Source organism: Hippichthys cyanospilos, chromosome 7 (genome assembly GCF_059441005.1).
Source record: "Hippichthys cyanospilos isolate Australia breed blue-spotted pipefish chromosome 7, RoL_Hcya_1.0, whole genome shotgun sequence".
Taxonomy (NCBI): domain Eukaryota; kingdom Metazoa; phylum Chordata; class Actinopteri; order Syngnathiformes; family Syngnathidae; genus Hippichthys; species Hippichthys cyanospilos.
This window is the reverse complement of record NC_142375.1, coordinates 711053-726885: the sequence shown is the minus strand read 5'-3', so window position 1 is coordinate 726885 and position 15833 is coordinate 711053. Positions and strand designations below refer to the sequence as shown.

Below are 15833 nucleotides of genomic sequence, written 5' to 3'. Positions count from 1 at the left end.
ATTAAGTGCAGCACTCATTTAAAATAAAGTCTGGCTGTATGGCAGTAGTATGGATGCGCAAGATGTCTTGTAAGCAAGAGTCCGATAGCCATGCCCTCATACGGCTCTTATTTAAGTTCATAACCGAGTAGATCTTCTCACAGGAATATGTCCACCCGAACAAGTTTAGCATTTTCTTACCAAATGCTCGGTAAAAGTTGCCAAGAGAAAGCTGCAGCCGCTTACCGCGGCTCTCTGCGTCACACTGCAGCGCAACGTTCCTCTTTATGTTGATTGTCGCCATTTTAGAAAATTAGTGGCTCATACAGTCAATTACTCATACTCTAATTTGCTGTTCCAAACTGAGCCTATAGATGGCAGCATTTACCACACGCAGGTAAAAGCGGTGCTGCCCAATGTATTAATTCTCCATGCGGGCCAGACGTTATTGATTTTATGACGCAGGTCTCGGGCTGGATGGAAATTGGCCACGGGCTGCATTTGGCCCAAGGGCCAGACTTTGGACATGCCTGATCTAGTTGATGCATAATGCAACTCCAGCCAGTACTATGGTTTTAACTCTATGTGCGCCTTATAATCCGGTGCGCCTTATATATGACATTGTTTAGAAACTCGGCCATTCATTGATGGTGCGCTTTATAATCCGGTGCGCTTTAATATAAATATAAAATATAAAAAAATATATATATAAATCTAATATAAAATACGGTACGTACCTCTTACTATACTATTTTGCTACCAATTTTTAATATGTATGTAACATGTTGATGTTTTTACCTGGGGTTCTAAACGCATTAGCTATCTAATATAGGTTTGGATTGCCCGCCATACGGCGAATTCGCCTTACCGGCTCAACCGCGGACCGGATTAATCTCGTAACCCGGGGGCCCACTGTACTAGTATTTATCTAAAATTGTCATTTTTCCACTCTTCTAATGTCTAGTTTGTGGTTCATGGTTATTATGCCGGCTTTGTCCAAAAAAAGGGAGAGACACCAAGGTTCTTCGTACTGATGCTTTACTGACTGCACTTGTTTGCAACAGTTCACACCGTAGAACTGACACATACAAAGGAGATGTCAGCTACGGACAACATAATATGTATTTAAACATAAACCAAACTCAAACATACCACTTTGGGCCGCTAAACATAGACAAAGCTGGAACACTTTACGTCTTCGGATATACGCGTGCCGTCGCGTCTGACTTGATGACAGCAGCGTGAATGATTTTCCTGGAAGCCCCTTTGGCGACCCTAAATAAACTCTGCTAGCTGATGGATTGAAAATCATCCATAAATTAACACTATTGCTCCAGTGGACTTAGAAATAATATGGAGCCATTTCAACCGAAATACAAAATATAGAAATCGAACAGAACAAAATTAGGTTATGTTTCAATACAACATTGCCCTCTTCCGGCGAATGCACGGTATTTCTTTGCCAACCGCCACAGTTATACAATGGCTACAAGTTCGCGGCCGATAAAGCTGGGTTGGTATCGCCCATGGTCTTGATGCCTGGAATCAGTCTTGAATCCCTTTGAGAATCTTTAGGGAGGCTTGAAATGAGCCAGGGCAAAAGACCCTCTAATACAGGAAAAGATGAGGTCCAAAATGAACGGGCTAGGATTGCTCAGGAGGTGTGAGAGAGACTTATAAAAACATTTATAAGATTAACTTTAATTTTCACAAATCTATTACAAGTGCAGCTCACTTGTAAAATGTTATTACTTAAGATTGACCGTTATTGTCACGAAATCCATTACAAGTGCAGTTCACTCAGCCCTGACCACCTGCCCTGCTAAAATAGAATCTTGGATGCTGTGGATGCTGAGCTTCAATGGAGTAGGACATGAATTTGGAAGCTCCTGTCGGTTTCAATGAAAACTGTATTATGCTGGATGTATTATGATGTTTTAATATAAAGATGAAAACACACAAGCAAATTTGAAAACGAAAAGAAAGTAATAAACCAAAATCTACAAATAAGCTTAGTACAAAAATAATTATATGCTCGACAAACAGAAGTACACACAAGAACAACGAGAAACTCAAAACTAACTAGACAACAAGGAGCACCAGGGAAGCACTAGAAACAATTGGAAGAGGGAGCTGATTCGCCAACACAAGGGAAGCAAGTTAACGCGGACAGGTGGACAAAATCAAACTGACAGAAACAAGGGGGAACAAAAACATAAACTAAACACACCAACAAAACCTCACGCCTCAAAAAAACAATTAAAAGCACAGCAAAAGCCTAAAACAGAAAAGAAAAGAAAACCCTCCACACTAACCCACAGACAACAAATACAAACAAAATGTAATGCAACAGGCCTGGCGCAGTACATCAAAGTGTAAAAATAATTTATGTAAACACAAGGTGGTGCTATCTCTATAGCATAATACAGTAATCCCTCATTTTTCGCAGTTAAAGGAGGAACAACCATCCCTCAGGAAAAGTAACCCCCCCCAGACATTGGCCGTGCATAAATAAACTGTGTGAAGTATGTTACGGAAAATCCCATGCACCTTTCTTTCCCATGCCCAGTGATTTCCTAACTGTAGTATCGAGGTATAACAATTTCTTTTTCAACAGAGTGCTACCAGTGAGGCTCCAAATGCCCAACTCACGCTACAGCAAGCTACCACTCCCCCTTTCCCTACTCATTTCTGCATGCCAGGTCCTTCTGCATTTTGCCAACACCCCTCCCGCTGGCCCATTTTTGCATGAAATGTCATTTCTCTGTATTCGCCTGCACCCCACATCTCCTCTTTTTTTTTTTTTTTTTTTTTTTAATTCGGGTTTTCACTTAGCGCGGGGAGGTCCGGTCCCAATTAGCCACGAAAAGTGAGGAGTCACTATATACATAAATATACACACTTGTTTTCAAAATTATTCACACCCTTGTGAATTTACAATTTTTTTTTTGTTTGTTTGTGACAAAACTAATCATTGGGTCCCAAGCAGCTACCGCTGCGAGAGCCCTCTTGTTTTTCTCCAAATTATTAGGGCCCGAGCAGCAACCACTGCGAGGACCCTGTTGTTTCTCTCCGGATTATTAGGGCCTGAGCAGCTACTGCTGCTAGAGCCCTCTTGTTTTTCCCAAGATCATTATTATTATTAGGGCCCAACCAGTGTCCGCTGCGAGGACCCTCTTGTTTTTCTCCAGATTAGTAATATTATTATTAGAGCCCAAGTATCATACACTGCGAGGACCCTCTTGTTTCTGTCCAGATTATTAGGGCCCGAGCAGAGACCGCTGCGTGGTCCCTATTGTTCTTCACCAGATTATTAGGGCCCGAGCAGTGACCGCTGCAAGGTTCCTATTGTTCTCCTCCAGATTATTATTATTATTATAATTATTGTTAGGGCTGAGCAGCGACTGGTCCCTATTGTTCTTCTCCAGGTTATTATTATTAGGGCATGAGCAGTGACCGCTTCGAGGTCCCTATTGTTCTTCTCCAGATTATTAGGGCCCGAGTTGCTACTGCTGCGAGAGCCCTCGTTTTTCTCCAGATCATTATTATCCAGATCGTCTATTATAATAAGCCAAATGTATGGCCCCTGAAACTGTGGAAAAAAGGACCTAAATTGGACTCTTAAAAAATACAAATAAATCACAGTTCATTTTCTGTTTATCTAAAATAGTGGCTGGTTTTTACTTTTTTTGTTTGTGTCAGCATGCTAGACATTCCTTTCATTTTTGAAAATTTAAATCAGGGGTCATACAAGGGCATATTTCCAGCATATGTCAAGTGTAACCCTCCTCTAATGCGCCTGATACAAATGAAGGATACTTATCAAGTCCTTCAGAGATTCCTGATGAGTTGATTAATTGAATCAGGAGCAATCACAGGAGGGTACATCAAAAACATGCTGGATGAAATGTACATCCTTAAAAAACTGTAGGGGGGCTCTATCGAGCTATTTTGTAAAAATCACGCAATGAACTAATAAAATATTAATCACTTTGCGAGGCTTGATATAGTGTTTGAAGTTTCATGGATTTTCGAGCATGTTTAGATTCAAAACTAGCATAATTTTCTTGGCAATTTAGTATGCCATGCATGTTTTTGGAATGTGGGGCGGAAGCAGGAGTGGCCGGAGGGAACCCACACAGGCTTGCGGAAAACATGCAAACCCCACACAGGAAAGCCAGAGCAAGGTGGATTTGAACTCAGGTCCCTGACCTGTGAAGCGGACGTGCTAACTTCTGCTCAATTGAGCCGCCGCGCCTACTTTTTATCCACCAAAATTGCATCTACACCACTTGCGCCGCAAAAAAGCCCAACTTTTAGGTAGTTTTACATTTAGTCTGTATTTGGGTGCCAAATTAGCAGTTGCAGCACTTCACTGATTCAGCTGCTGGTTTCTGTCACATTAAGTCAGCCATCAGCAAGTTGGCTGCGCTCAAAATGACATCACAAATACTCAGGGTCAGTCACAACCAATTGAGGCAACTGTGATATCATTTGCAGTAGGCAGCAAATGTCAAAAACATCTACCTCAAATGCTCAAAACAGGTGGTTTTGAAACACAATTTTGACAAGTGGAGTTGTGTAGATCACTTTATTGTAATGGATATGTCTTGTCCTCCCTGTTAATGCCTGCTTTTGTAGAATAAGAACAAAATGTATATCTTACCATACTTCACTCTGATTGAGTTGAGGTCCACTTCAATACCTTCCACATGTGGCCAAGGTACAATCGGCTTAAAATGGTCTGCTGGGTCTCCTTGGGGCAGCAATCCACCATCCTGGATATGACATTCATAATTAGACTTAACAATTAAACTCAATTATATATCACATTTTCCAGACTATAAGCTGCTATGAGAAGACTATTACTAGGACACCCCTGGTTTACAGATTGATGTTCAAGCCCTACGCCAGGGGTGCCAAACTCCAATCCTTGGGAAACCCCATTGAGCCCATTTTTGAGGTATATTTCCTCGAACACACCAGATTCAAATATTCAGCTAATAAGCACGCTTTGCATAAGTCTGATAACAATCATGGTTACGTGAATTAAGTGTAACGTATGAGGGTTACATGGAAAACAGCCAGGAAAGGTGCTCTCCAAGATCAGACTTGAGCACCCCTAACCAGCAGCATCACTCATTGGTATGGCAACTCCACTGTTATGGACAGCATACGACTGCAGAGAGTGGTCAAGACAAGGTCCAAGATCACCGTAACTCGATTGTTCTCTCTACAGAGCGTATACCAGTCATCAGACTCCTCAACAGCCATGTAAAATTCAGCTGATAATATCACTCTCATACCTGTACATCTCTGACTATGCCAAGAACAAGCACCTTATTTCAGATTTTTTTTGCACTATTTATGCTCCTCCTTCTTTTCACACCACTTGTAAACAGCTGTACCTAGCCTCCCATGCAAGCATGCACTTTATTTTAGTTGCCATATAGACGTGCACATTATTATCTGTATCTGTACATAACCTACCCATACTTGTGCTCTGTCTCTTTTTTATGTGTCTAACCCTAACCTTGTTTTTTGTCTTAACTTGGAACTTCTTTTTCTTACGACGATCATCTGGAAAGCCAAGTAAGAATTTTATGTATGGAGAACCTTGTTTCTAAACAGTGCACATGACAATAAACACTGAATCTTGAATCTTATACAGTAAATGTACTGTTATTTGTTCCTTTTCTTGGCTGTACTCGGGGGACACAGAGGGCCAGAGTTGCGCTTGGATTAATGGCCCTCAGACGTCAACCTCGAATGGAAGTTGTTGCTTGAAAGCAAAACAACAGGAATGCAGGGTTTGCACTCAGTATTCTAATTTATTATAACCGCACTCTCTGTAACACCTCTCCAACGCTTTCTTGTACAACTACTCCCACCACTTCTTTCTCGTTCTCACTCCGTTCAATTCAGACACCATACAAGCAGCACTACTGTAAGTAACATTAAACAACGCTGCCTTCTCAGAGAGGTGATGAGGCTTGTGTGGATGGCGGAGGAAAGGCTCTCATTGACTAGTAGAGAGACACGTTAGATTGAGGTTCGCAGACTACTGTAGTAACTCAATTGTCAAAAGTGTGGACAAATTTCTGAAAACAATAGGTCAATCAGCTTTCGGGCACTCCTACAAGATGTTTGATTGGCTTCCAGCGCAACAGCAACTAATCAAAGTATGAGACAACTCCTGGCGTGGCTTGCGCAGGACAGTTGACGTGTCTCTGGCATGCAGGGAAACCTTCACAACGCATCTTTTCCCAATATAGCTTTATTTTATATAAAAAAAAAAAAAGTGAAGCACTGAGGGCGTGAAAGATGGAGTGCAAAATGGTGAGGGAACACTTGATTTCCTGTTCAAAGGGGTCAGAAAGTATAATACGGTGGGCCCCCATGTTACGAGATTAATCCGTTCTGTGGTTGGTGTCGTAAGGCAAATTTGCCGTATGACGGGCAATCCAAACCTATGTTTAAATAGTTAATGCATTTAGAACCCCAAGTAAAAACATCAAAATTGTACATACATATTAGAAATTGGGACCAAAATAGTTAAATAAGTATATATAATATACATGCATACTGTACATGCATACAATCAGAAAACATCATAAATAAAGAACTATAGAAAGGATTTATTTACCTTTGAGTGCCACTTGTTATGCCCATATACTCGAATAGGGGTTATCTCCAGCATCGTTTCCATATAAATCATCTTCTTACTTCTCTCTTTAACATCACTACGGATCTTGGGACCCATGGCTAACCCTTTCAACTTTGAATTAAGCAGCAAAATGCACTATAAATATGGTATTGTAACCACTCACAATCGAACAAAGCTCTACCGTTCTGCCATTTTGAAATAAGTGAGGCCGACTAATAGCAGACCACCATCTCAGTGATAAGACAGCGACATATAAGGAGACCAGAATTGTAATGATCTGTTGCAGGGACGGCAACAGAAAATAAGTGTAATTACCTAACCCCTAGCGTCATGACTGTTGTTTTGTAGACATATGTAGGACCCCAAAACCAGTAAAAATATCTTAAAGAGGGGATGAAACAACACAGTATTCCACGTCGCAACATGAAAATAACGAAAGTCAGGGACGTTGTAACACAGGGGTCCACAGTATAGTCTTCTCTGCTTTTCATTTAAGCTGTACATTTGTATGAGGTTGGAAAAATGTCAACATAGAGTCGAGAGAAACACCACACTCCACACACTACAAAGACAGAACTGATCATTAACTGGAAGAAGGGGTTCATTCGTTCAAGCTAATGGAAGTCCACATCTCCATTAAGCTCTTCTGGATCATCATCAACATGATGGTGGTGAAGAAATCCAAGCAACTCCACTTTCTGAGAGTAATCAGACTAAGAAGAAAAAAAAAAAAAAACCTTTAGGAGCAGCTGCCACCACAAAGAGTAAAGCAATGCAAAGGTTGATCAACATCACCCAGAAAAGTTATCGGATGTTCTCTGCCCTCCCTGGACAGCAGCGCCAGTTCTCACTTTCAGATTTGCACTCAAACTTGATTTCGAGAGGGAGATTGGCACTTCTATAAGACATATGATTGGCTCCTGATGCAATTATCGACTATCAGCTATCGGCAAAAATTGTAATCTACTCCCGACCCAACTTCCATTTTTTTTTTTTTTTTTTTCCTAATATGGCCGACACGTAGCCACGGGAATCAGCCTGGCTGCTGCGGCAAGTCCAACTGGACAATGTTTTTAGGTCCTAAAGTAATGGATTTCTAGTACTTAAGTACCATGACGTCGGCCCAGGACGAAAGTTCGGTTCGTGTGGCGTTGAGCGCTATGTCCTCGGACGTTCCCGTCTGGTTCGAGATCACAGGCGGAAACTACGACAGCCGCTTCGACGTGGGTAAGGCCAGCGGAACCCTAATTGCGGCCAGGCCGCCGGACGCCGAGCAGACCTGCCGGCCTGCTTGCTTTCGGCGTGAGCGAATCGGCGTGAGCGAATCTGCGCTGGTCAACAGGATCTTCACCGGCATCAATCTGGTGGTGCTGGGCTTCGTCATCATCTCGAGCTTCGTAAAAGGCGACACGACCAATTGGAACCTCACGCTGGACAACTACACCAGTTTCCTGAATCAAAGCAACGGCAGCAATGTTGAAAAAGATTTTGGGACCGGCGGATTTGCTTCGTTTGGCCTCGCCGGCATCCTGTCTGGTGCCGCCACCTGCTTCTACGCCTTTGTTGGCTAATTATTCAGTACTACCACATACATAATTTGGCGGCGCGTGTATACGAAGCGGCCACTCGCTCTCCCGACAATGCGTTGTCTTGTGTACATGTAAAACGCAGAGGATAGTGAGAAACGCTATTTCGATTCCTTTGTATGTTAAGCACATGTGAAGTAATTGACAATAAACTTGACTTTGACTTATGTAGATGAAGGCAAACAACTCGGTGTCAACCAGAAAACTGAATTGAATATTATTAATCTGTCGCTCTCCTCTGGCATTGTACCTGAACTTTTAAGATGGCCGTCATGTAACCATTACATCAGAAACCTCACCTAGATCCTGAAAATCTCTCGAACTATAGACCAGTGTCACATCTTCCATTTATTACCAAAATTATTGAGAAAGTTGTAGCACAACGGCTTAGCGATTTCATGGTAGATAACAAAAGATTTGAACTCCTTCAATCATTTTTTAGGGCCAACCACTCAACTAAGACAGCCCTTGTAAAAGTGACGAACGATCTTCTCTTAGCCATGGATTCCATCATCTCATCAATATTATTCTTGCTTGACCTTAGTGCCGCATTTGACACTATTGATCATCATATTCTTGTAGAACGTCTTAAATCAATGTTTTGATATCTCGGGATTACCACTTTCCTGGTTCAGATCTTACATGCTGGGAAGGACGCATAGTGTCTCTTATGGCAAAGCGATCTCTGAATCTTTCTGCATCTCATGTGGTGTCCCACAGGGGTCAGTACTTGGTCCCTTGCTGTTCAACATCTACATGATTCCTCTTGACGATATTATACGTAAACATGCTATTAGTTTTCATTGTTATGCTGATGATACCCAACTATACATGCCTTTAGAAATAACAGACCCAGCAAGTGCAGTAAACTGGAGGCCTGCCTGCCTTGCCGAGATTAAACAATGGATGTCTTCCAATTTTCTGCTTCTTAACCCTAGAACCTTAAGAATACCACGTTGAACCTGGATAACTGCACTATTTCCTAAAGTAGTTTTGCAGAAAACCTCAGAGTGATATTTGACTCAACTCTCTCTTTTCGGACACATATTAATAACACGACAAGAATGGCGTTTTTACACCTTCGCAATATAGCTCAAATTTGCCCTGTTCTTTCTCCTAGCGATCCTGAAACATTAATTAATGCATTTGTTACGTCGCGCCTAGACTATTGTAAAGTTCTGTTTTCTGGGCTTGGCATGTCCTGCGTCACTGTGGGACAATGAAGGCACCAGATGGGAGGTCACGCCAGAAAAAGGGATTTCTCCGGGGAGACTGGGGACAAGGAACGTCCACCTGACGCTCCCACAAAGCAGGGTGAAATAGGGACATAAGTAAATCCACATCACCCAATATGGTGAGCGACAAGCCCCTCTCAGATGGAGGGGAACCAACAGCGGAGACCCTAGAATCAAACTCAGACTCACGGAAATGAGAAATGGCATCTGTCCTTGTAAAGGTCCAACAGCGCCTTGAAAAGTGGAGGGCTCATCGGAAGCCAAGGTACTCGGCTGGAGGCGCTCCTGCAGCAGTGCAGACATTCCTTCCCATTGGGAACACAAATAGGCAACCTCATCCACTAACCCAGAGGCCCATTGCTGGCAGGAAATGTAACCTCACTTAGAGGAGGATGCAGGCGGAGCTAGATTGGCAGAGCGGCGTTTCACGCCTCGTCTGCGAACAGGAAGCAAGAAGACTGCCAACTCAACAGGAGGAGCCACAGACGTAGCCTTGTTGGACTCCAAAGAACCGGTCACATCATCCACGGCCACACTCACGGCAAAGAAGCCGTGTCAACGTGCACCAAGTCACGGCAACGCAAACAGTGGCCACCCTATGAGTCCGCCAGCACAACGCGACAGCCACAACTGGAGCACAGCACAGAACCCTCCATACGACCGAGAAAAGCGCAACAAAAGCTGTCAAGGCAAGAGCCGGTGTGAGACGCAATCACTGCGAGCCGCAAACAGGCAAAGGACACAGAGAGCGGAGGCGATGTGCCGCCAAGCGGCAAGGGGAATGCGCCATAAAACCCGCAACGGGTGCGTAACGCAGCCGGTACAGCGAAAGATGGACAATAGCAACCAGCCGAAATCGTTTACAAAGCGCAAGTGACACGGCACAGATGGAAATCGGGCGAGGACAAATAACAGATGCAGCCGCGACACCAAAAGCTGGCGGGTGAGCAGGCAACACAAACAACCGCAGAAATTTTACAGCCAGGTAAAAACAAAGCACAACTTTATGGCGAGGACGCACACGTCAGGCCGTGAACACCATGAAAGGCATGTGCAACCAAGTATTAAAGGCGAAGTAGCAAACAAAGAAATGGCGAAAATCACAAAAGAAAAAAAAAACATCGAAAGCGATAGCACACAAAGCAATGCAACTCATCCCGTGAAGAAAAGCCACAGCAAACATCGCGCAAACCAAACGAGGATAAACCAACAGAAGCGTCGCAGTCACCGGAGGGCGGAGAGTAAACCGCAACCCCGAATGACACAGTCAACAGGTTACAAGCATCGGAAAGAAAGAAATAAACCGCAAAAAGCGCGATAGTGGTGGGTCGAGCAACACCGATGCGTTTCCTAAGGCATTTCCTAATTTATTAGGTCTAATGTCGCCCCTGGTATACACTAGGTCAGTTCAGTTTGCCAAGTGGGTTGCCTGCAGGGATTTTTAACCTCCAGCAGGTGTCAGTATTTGATGACACAATATCGACACAGTATCAACACAATGTGTCAGTGTTCCAACACGCTCCATTATGCGTCATCAACCCATCACAAAAGCGCGGTACTCATATAGCATGCAAACCAACGCGCGAGAAGGTTCTGAAAGACAGACTACCGGGTGACGCTGCCTTATAATATGTCCCTGGCATCATCACGTTTCAGGTGTTCAACTTACAACCAGTGGGGGGAGTCAAGCACAAAATGCGCCCAGTCTGCTTGTCAAAAAGATGGAGCCATAGAAAAACAGGAAATGATTGACCTCGTTGTTGCTAGAAAGCATTTCCCCTACCAAGTATACTCACGCAATATTGTTGAAGCACCATTTGTAAGTGAGAGGGACACATGGACTGGTTGCCAGCCAATTGCAGGGCACACAGAGACAAACAGCCACTCACACTCACAATCACACCTAATGGCAATTTCGAGTGCCCGATACACCCACCCCCAATTGGGTACCATCAAAATCTGAAGTGGCATTTTACAATAAATGACCCCTAAAAAAGACACATTACACTGTCAATATATCACATATTTTAAAAAATCTTTTTAAAAAATGTTTTAGCTATTGAAACATCACACCTGGTCTGGGGGATACTAGAGTATCCCAGGGATCCCTTAATTGGGTGCCATCAAAATCTGATGTGGCATTTTAAAATGAGTGACCTCTGAAAATGACACATTTAACTGTCATTTTATCACATTTTTCATTATACACTTAAAAAAAAAATATTTTGCTATCGTAATACCACACCTATCCCAGGGGATAGTAGAGCACCCAGGGGTTCTCCAATCGGTTACCATCAAAATCTGATGTGGCATTTTAAAATGAGCGACCTCTGAATATGATGCATTCAACAGTCAATATTTTGCATATTTTAAAATATAATTAAAAAAGATTTGTTAGCTATTGTAATACCATACTTATCCTGGGGGATACTAGAGCACCTTAGGGGTCTCCCAGTTTGGTCCCATAAAAACCTAATCTGGCATTTCAAAATGAGTGACCCCTGAAAATGCCATATACAAATGTAATATGATCACATTTTAATCAGATCAGATCAGATTTTAATGAGACCTAAGAATAGGTGTAGTGTTACAATTACTAGAGTTTTTTTTAATGATACAGTGGGCCCCCATGTTACGAACTTAATCCTTTAAGCGGCTATGCTCGTAACTTGAATTGCTCGTATGACGGTCAATCCAAACCTATGTTAATTAGTGAATGCGTGCAACGCGTGCAAAAACCTTAGGGAAAACATCACGACTTTATACACATATTAAAAATTAGTAACATAATCTACTGTACAGTTAAATTAAACTACATAAATATACAAAGAAAAAAATGACATTTACCTTTGGGCCACCTGACTTGAGCTGGGTGGAGGCGGAGGGGAGCAAGACCAACCCGCAGAATTTATTTATTTATTTTCTTAAACAAGAACTTATCATTGGTGATTTCCTTCTCTTTAATCCATAATAGAAGAAGCTTCTCCATTTTGTTGTTGATCGAGGTCCGTCCCCTGGCAAGGAAAGTCTTGCCCTTAGAAGATTGCCGAGCGGTTACGGCCATACTCACTAGCAAGGTTAGCTATGCGTGCGCTTCCTTTGTATTTTTTTATTATCTCCTGCTTCGTTTCTATTGTCATCATCCTTTTACTTCTTCCTTTACCGCCACTAGCAATTTTAGAAGCCATGTCTAACAGATAAAGTTTGCAAAGTCTTCACAACACACCGACCAGCTGTGCCATCAAGCTAGATGAAGGCGTTCGGCCTATAGCATATCGGCATTTCTGTGATTGACGTGACGCCGGCCAATAGCATATCGGCATCTCCGTGATTGAGACCGTGACTGTGACCTTAATCGACCAATAGCATATCGGCATCTCCGTGACTGAGACCGTGACTGTGACCTTATAAGACCAATAGCATATCAGCGTTTCCATGACATGCGACAATAGTTATTTATGTTGATGCAGCAAAGCGAAAAAAATAGTGCGGACACACTGACCGGCATGTTGGATTGTTCGTAAGACGAAAGGTTTGTGCGTAAGAGGGGGACAAAAAACGCTGCGGTCCACGTTCGTAAGATGAAAAATACGTAAAAGAGGGAGTTCGTAAACCGGGGGCCCACTGTATTTTTAAATATGTCATATATTGACAGTTGAATCTGTCATTTTCAGGGGTCACTTATTTTAAAATGCCACATCAGATTTTGATGAGACCCGATTGGGGGACCCCAGGGGTGCTTTAGGTGTACCACAGGTGTGGTATTACTTTAGCTAAAGAATTTTTTTAATGATTTTTTTTCAAACGTGATAAAATGACAGTTAAATGTGTCATTTTCAGAGGTCACTCATTTTAAAATGACAAATCAGATTTTGATTGGACCCGACTGGGGGACCGGTGGAGTGCTCTAGTATCCCCCAAACCAGGTGTGATGTTACAATCGCTAAAGAATTTTTTTTAATGATTTTATAAAATATGTGATATTTTTACAGTGTAATGTGTCTTTTTCAAGGGTCACTTATGTTAAAATTTCACATCATGTTTTGATGGGATCCCATTGGGGGGACCCCTGGGGTGCTCTAGTGTCCCCCAGGACAGGTCTGGTGTTACAATAGCTAAAGAATTTTTTTTAATGATTTTCTTTTTAAATGTGTGACACATTGCCAGTGTAGTGTGGCATTTTCAGGGGTCACTTATTTTTAAATGCCACATCAGATTTTGATGGGACGCAATTGGGGAACCCGTGGAGTGCTCCAGTATGCCCCAGACAAGGTGTGATGTTACGATAGAATTTTTTTTAATTATTATTTTTTTTTTAATATGTGATAAAATGACAATACAATGTGTCATTTTCAAGGGTCACTCATTTTGAATTGCCGCATCAGATATTGATGAGACAAGATCTGGGGATACCTGGGGTGCTCTAGTATCTACCAGAACAGGTGTGGTGTTACAATAGCTAAAGATTGTTTTTTCAATGATATATTTTTGTAATATTTAATAAATTGACAGTTGAATGATGCATTTTCAAGAGTCGCCAATTTTGAAATGTCACATTTGATGGGATCCAGTTTGGGGGACCCCTGGGGTTGTGTAGTGTCTTCCAGGACTAGTTTGGTATAACGATAGCGAAAGAAAATAAAATAATAACATCAGGTATCATGACAGTGGGACAGTGGGAAGTATTGATGTTTTAGGTAACTTATTTTACTTTTAAGATCAGATTATGAGGAGACAGCATTTTCGGGAGACCTGTACTTAATAATGCTTCTCCGTGATTCGTCTAATGTTGTGATACCATTTAGATAATTTTTAATAATAAAAAACAAACAAAAATAAATATTTAAAACGTTTTATTTCGTACTAAGATTGCAATTATTTAGTGCAGTTTTTACGTAAGTGCGTTACAAAAGACACATTCGTTAAAGTCATTTTTAACCCGACGTTTTCACGTCCATGTAGGCAAAGCGGACTTCTTTTACTTTGAAAGTGACGAGCACCTCTCGTTGGCGGCACTTTACCGTAATGCCGAGTAAATAAAATGTGAGATGCGGCTCATTTGACTTCCTTTTCGCGAGAGTTGGACGGCTTGACAGCAGTCTGTTAATGTAGTTATAGTTTATCAATGTCTGTTCATTTGTTAAAAATGAAATGTGTTATAATAAATATGCGGTTTGGTGTTACGATAGCTAAAGATTTTTTTTGGTATGTCCTTGTAATGTATATACCAAGAACAGGCTTCTTTATGTTTTCTACCAAGACTCACAAGTCACAACAACACAAAAACCTCCAGTTATCGTAGTTAATAATTAGCAATTAGTTAAGATTGGGTGGCTGTTAAAACACATGTCTGGTGAACAGTTTGTGTTTTCATCATTTTTGATGCGGTTGACATGGGTTATATACGTCAATTTTAGGGTGTTAGCAAGCTTCCACGCGGTTACGAAGAGACATAACGAATTAATGTCAGATTTATCCCATCTACACGTTAAAATGAGACATTTCACTGGAAAAGACAATCAATTTCATCGATCAGGATAAAATCTTTAAAGCTCCTTGAAGTTGCACTTCGGCGTTGGTGACCTGCATTTCCGTGTATATCCTGTATAGGTTTGGAAGAAATTTTAGTTTCGATTCACTTACTCACCCGGGCTCCAATATGCTTCCCGACGCTGAGTTTGGTTAACGAAGACCACAACACCACCAATACAAGAAATGTAATAATGAGAAGTAAACCTCGTAAAATAAATCCCACTTTAAATCTCATTTTGGAATATATTCCAGGTAACGTGTTCGCGCTGCGGATAATTACTAGCCAAGTCTCATTTCTTTAGGTCCTACATCCGCGATTCTCGGCCTTCAAATTAAATGCAAGCTCCTCCTACCAGAATCTCTGTCATTTTAGTGAAACCTAATGACTCCGGACTAGTATTGATCTAATTCAACGTACGATTAAAACAAGAACGCCAATGGGAACAAATTGTATGATTGGATATTGTTCTTGTAGGTTATTTTAAAACAGGGGTGTACCGTTTGGAAACTTGCGTTTTAGACACATACGGTAGTGTATGAACTCAACTGGTCATGCTGCATTTGAGGAAGGTGGGAAGTCGAATTTTCCCATTACACTGAATATTTGTGAATGCAGCAGGTACAGTTTGCAGCGTATTTCTTTTTGTTTTTGAATAGTTATTATGTTTGATGAAGTTTTTTTCTATTCTTTTGCAGTTGTTTTTTAATCGTTTGATTGCCACATTCCTGTTGTGTTCAGATTCTACCGGATGCAGCGCGTTTGCCCCAGTCAGCCACCGTAGTCCACTCCGCGCTTGAAATGAACGTCCGAGTTGCAGTCAGGTCACAGACGTC

The 15833-nt window shown here is 41.9% G+C and overlaps 1 protein-coding gene across 6 annotated transcripts in view; it reads right to left on the bottom strand.

Moving 5' to 3' along the window:
- galnt7 (UDP-N-acetyl-alpha-D-galactosamine: polypeptide N-acetylgalactosaminyltransferase 7) overlaps nt 1-15328 on the bottom strand; it is a 158314-nt gene extending 142986 nt beyond the window's left edge. For 2 of the 6 annotated variants that reach the window (XM_088419826.1, XM_088419825.1), the window contains exons 1-2: nt 15115-15328; nt 4646-4757 (exon numbers count right to left, since the gene is read on the bottom strand). In XM_088419826.1, coding sequence (XP_088275952.1) covers nt 4646-4757; nt 15115-15234 — 232 coding nt within the window. In that variant the 5' untranslated portion in view covers nt 15235-15328. The remainder of the gene's footprint in view (nt 1-4645; nt 4758-15114) is intronic. The other 4 variants (XM_088419827.1, XM_088419822.1, XM_088419823.1 and 1 more) reach the window with 4 other exon arrangements.
- Nucleotides 15329-15833: the final 505 nt, after the last annotated feature.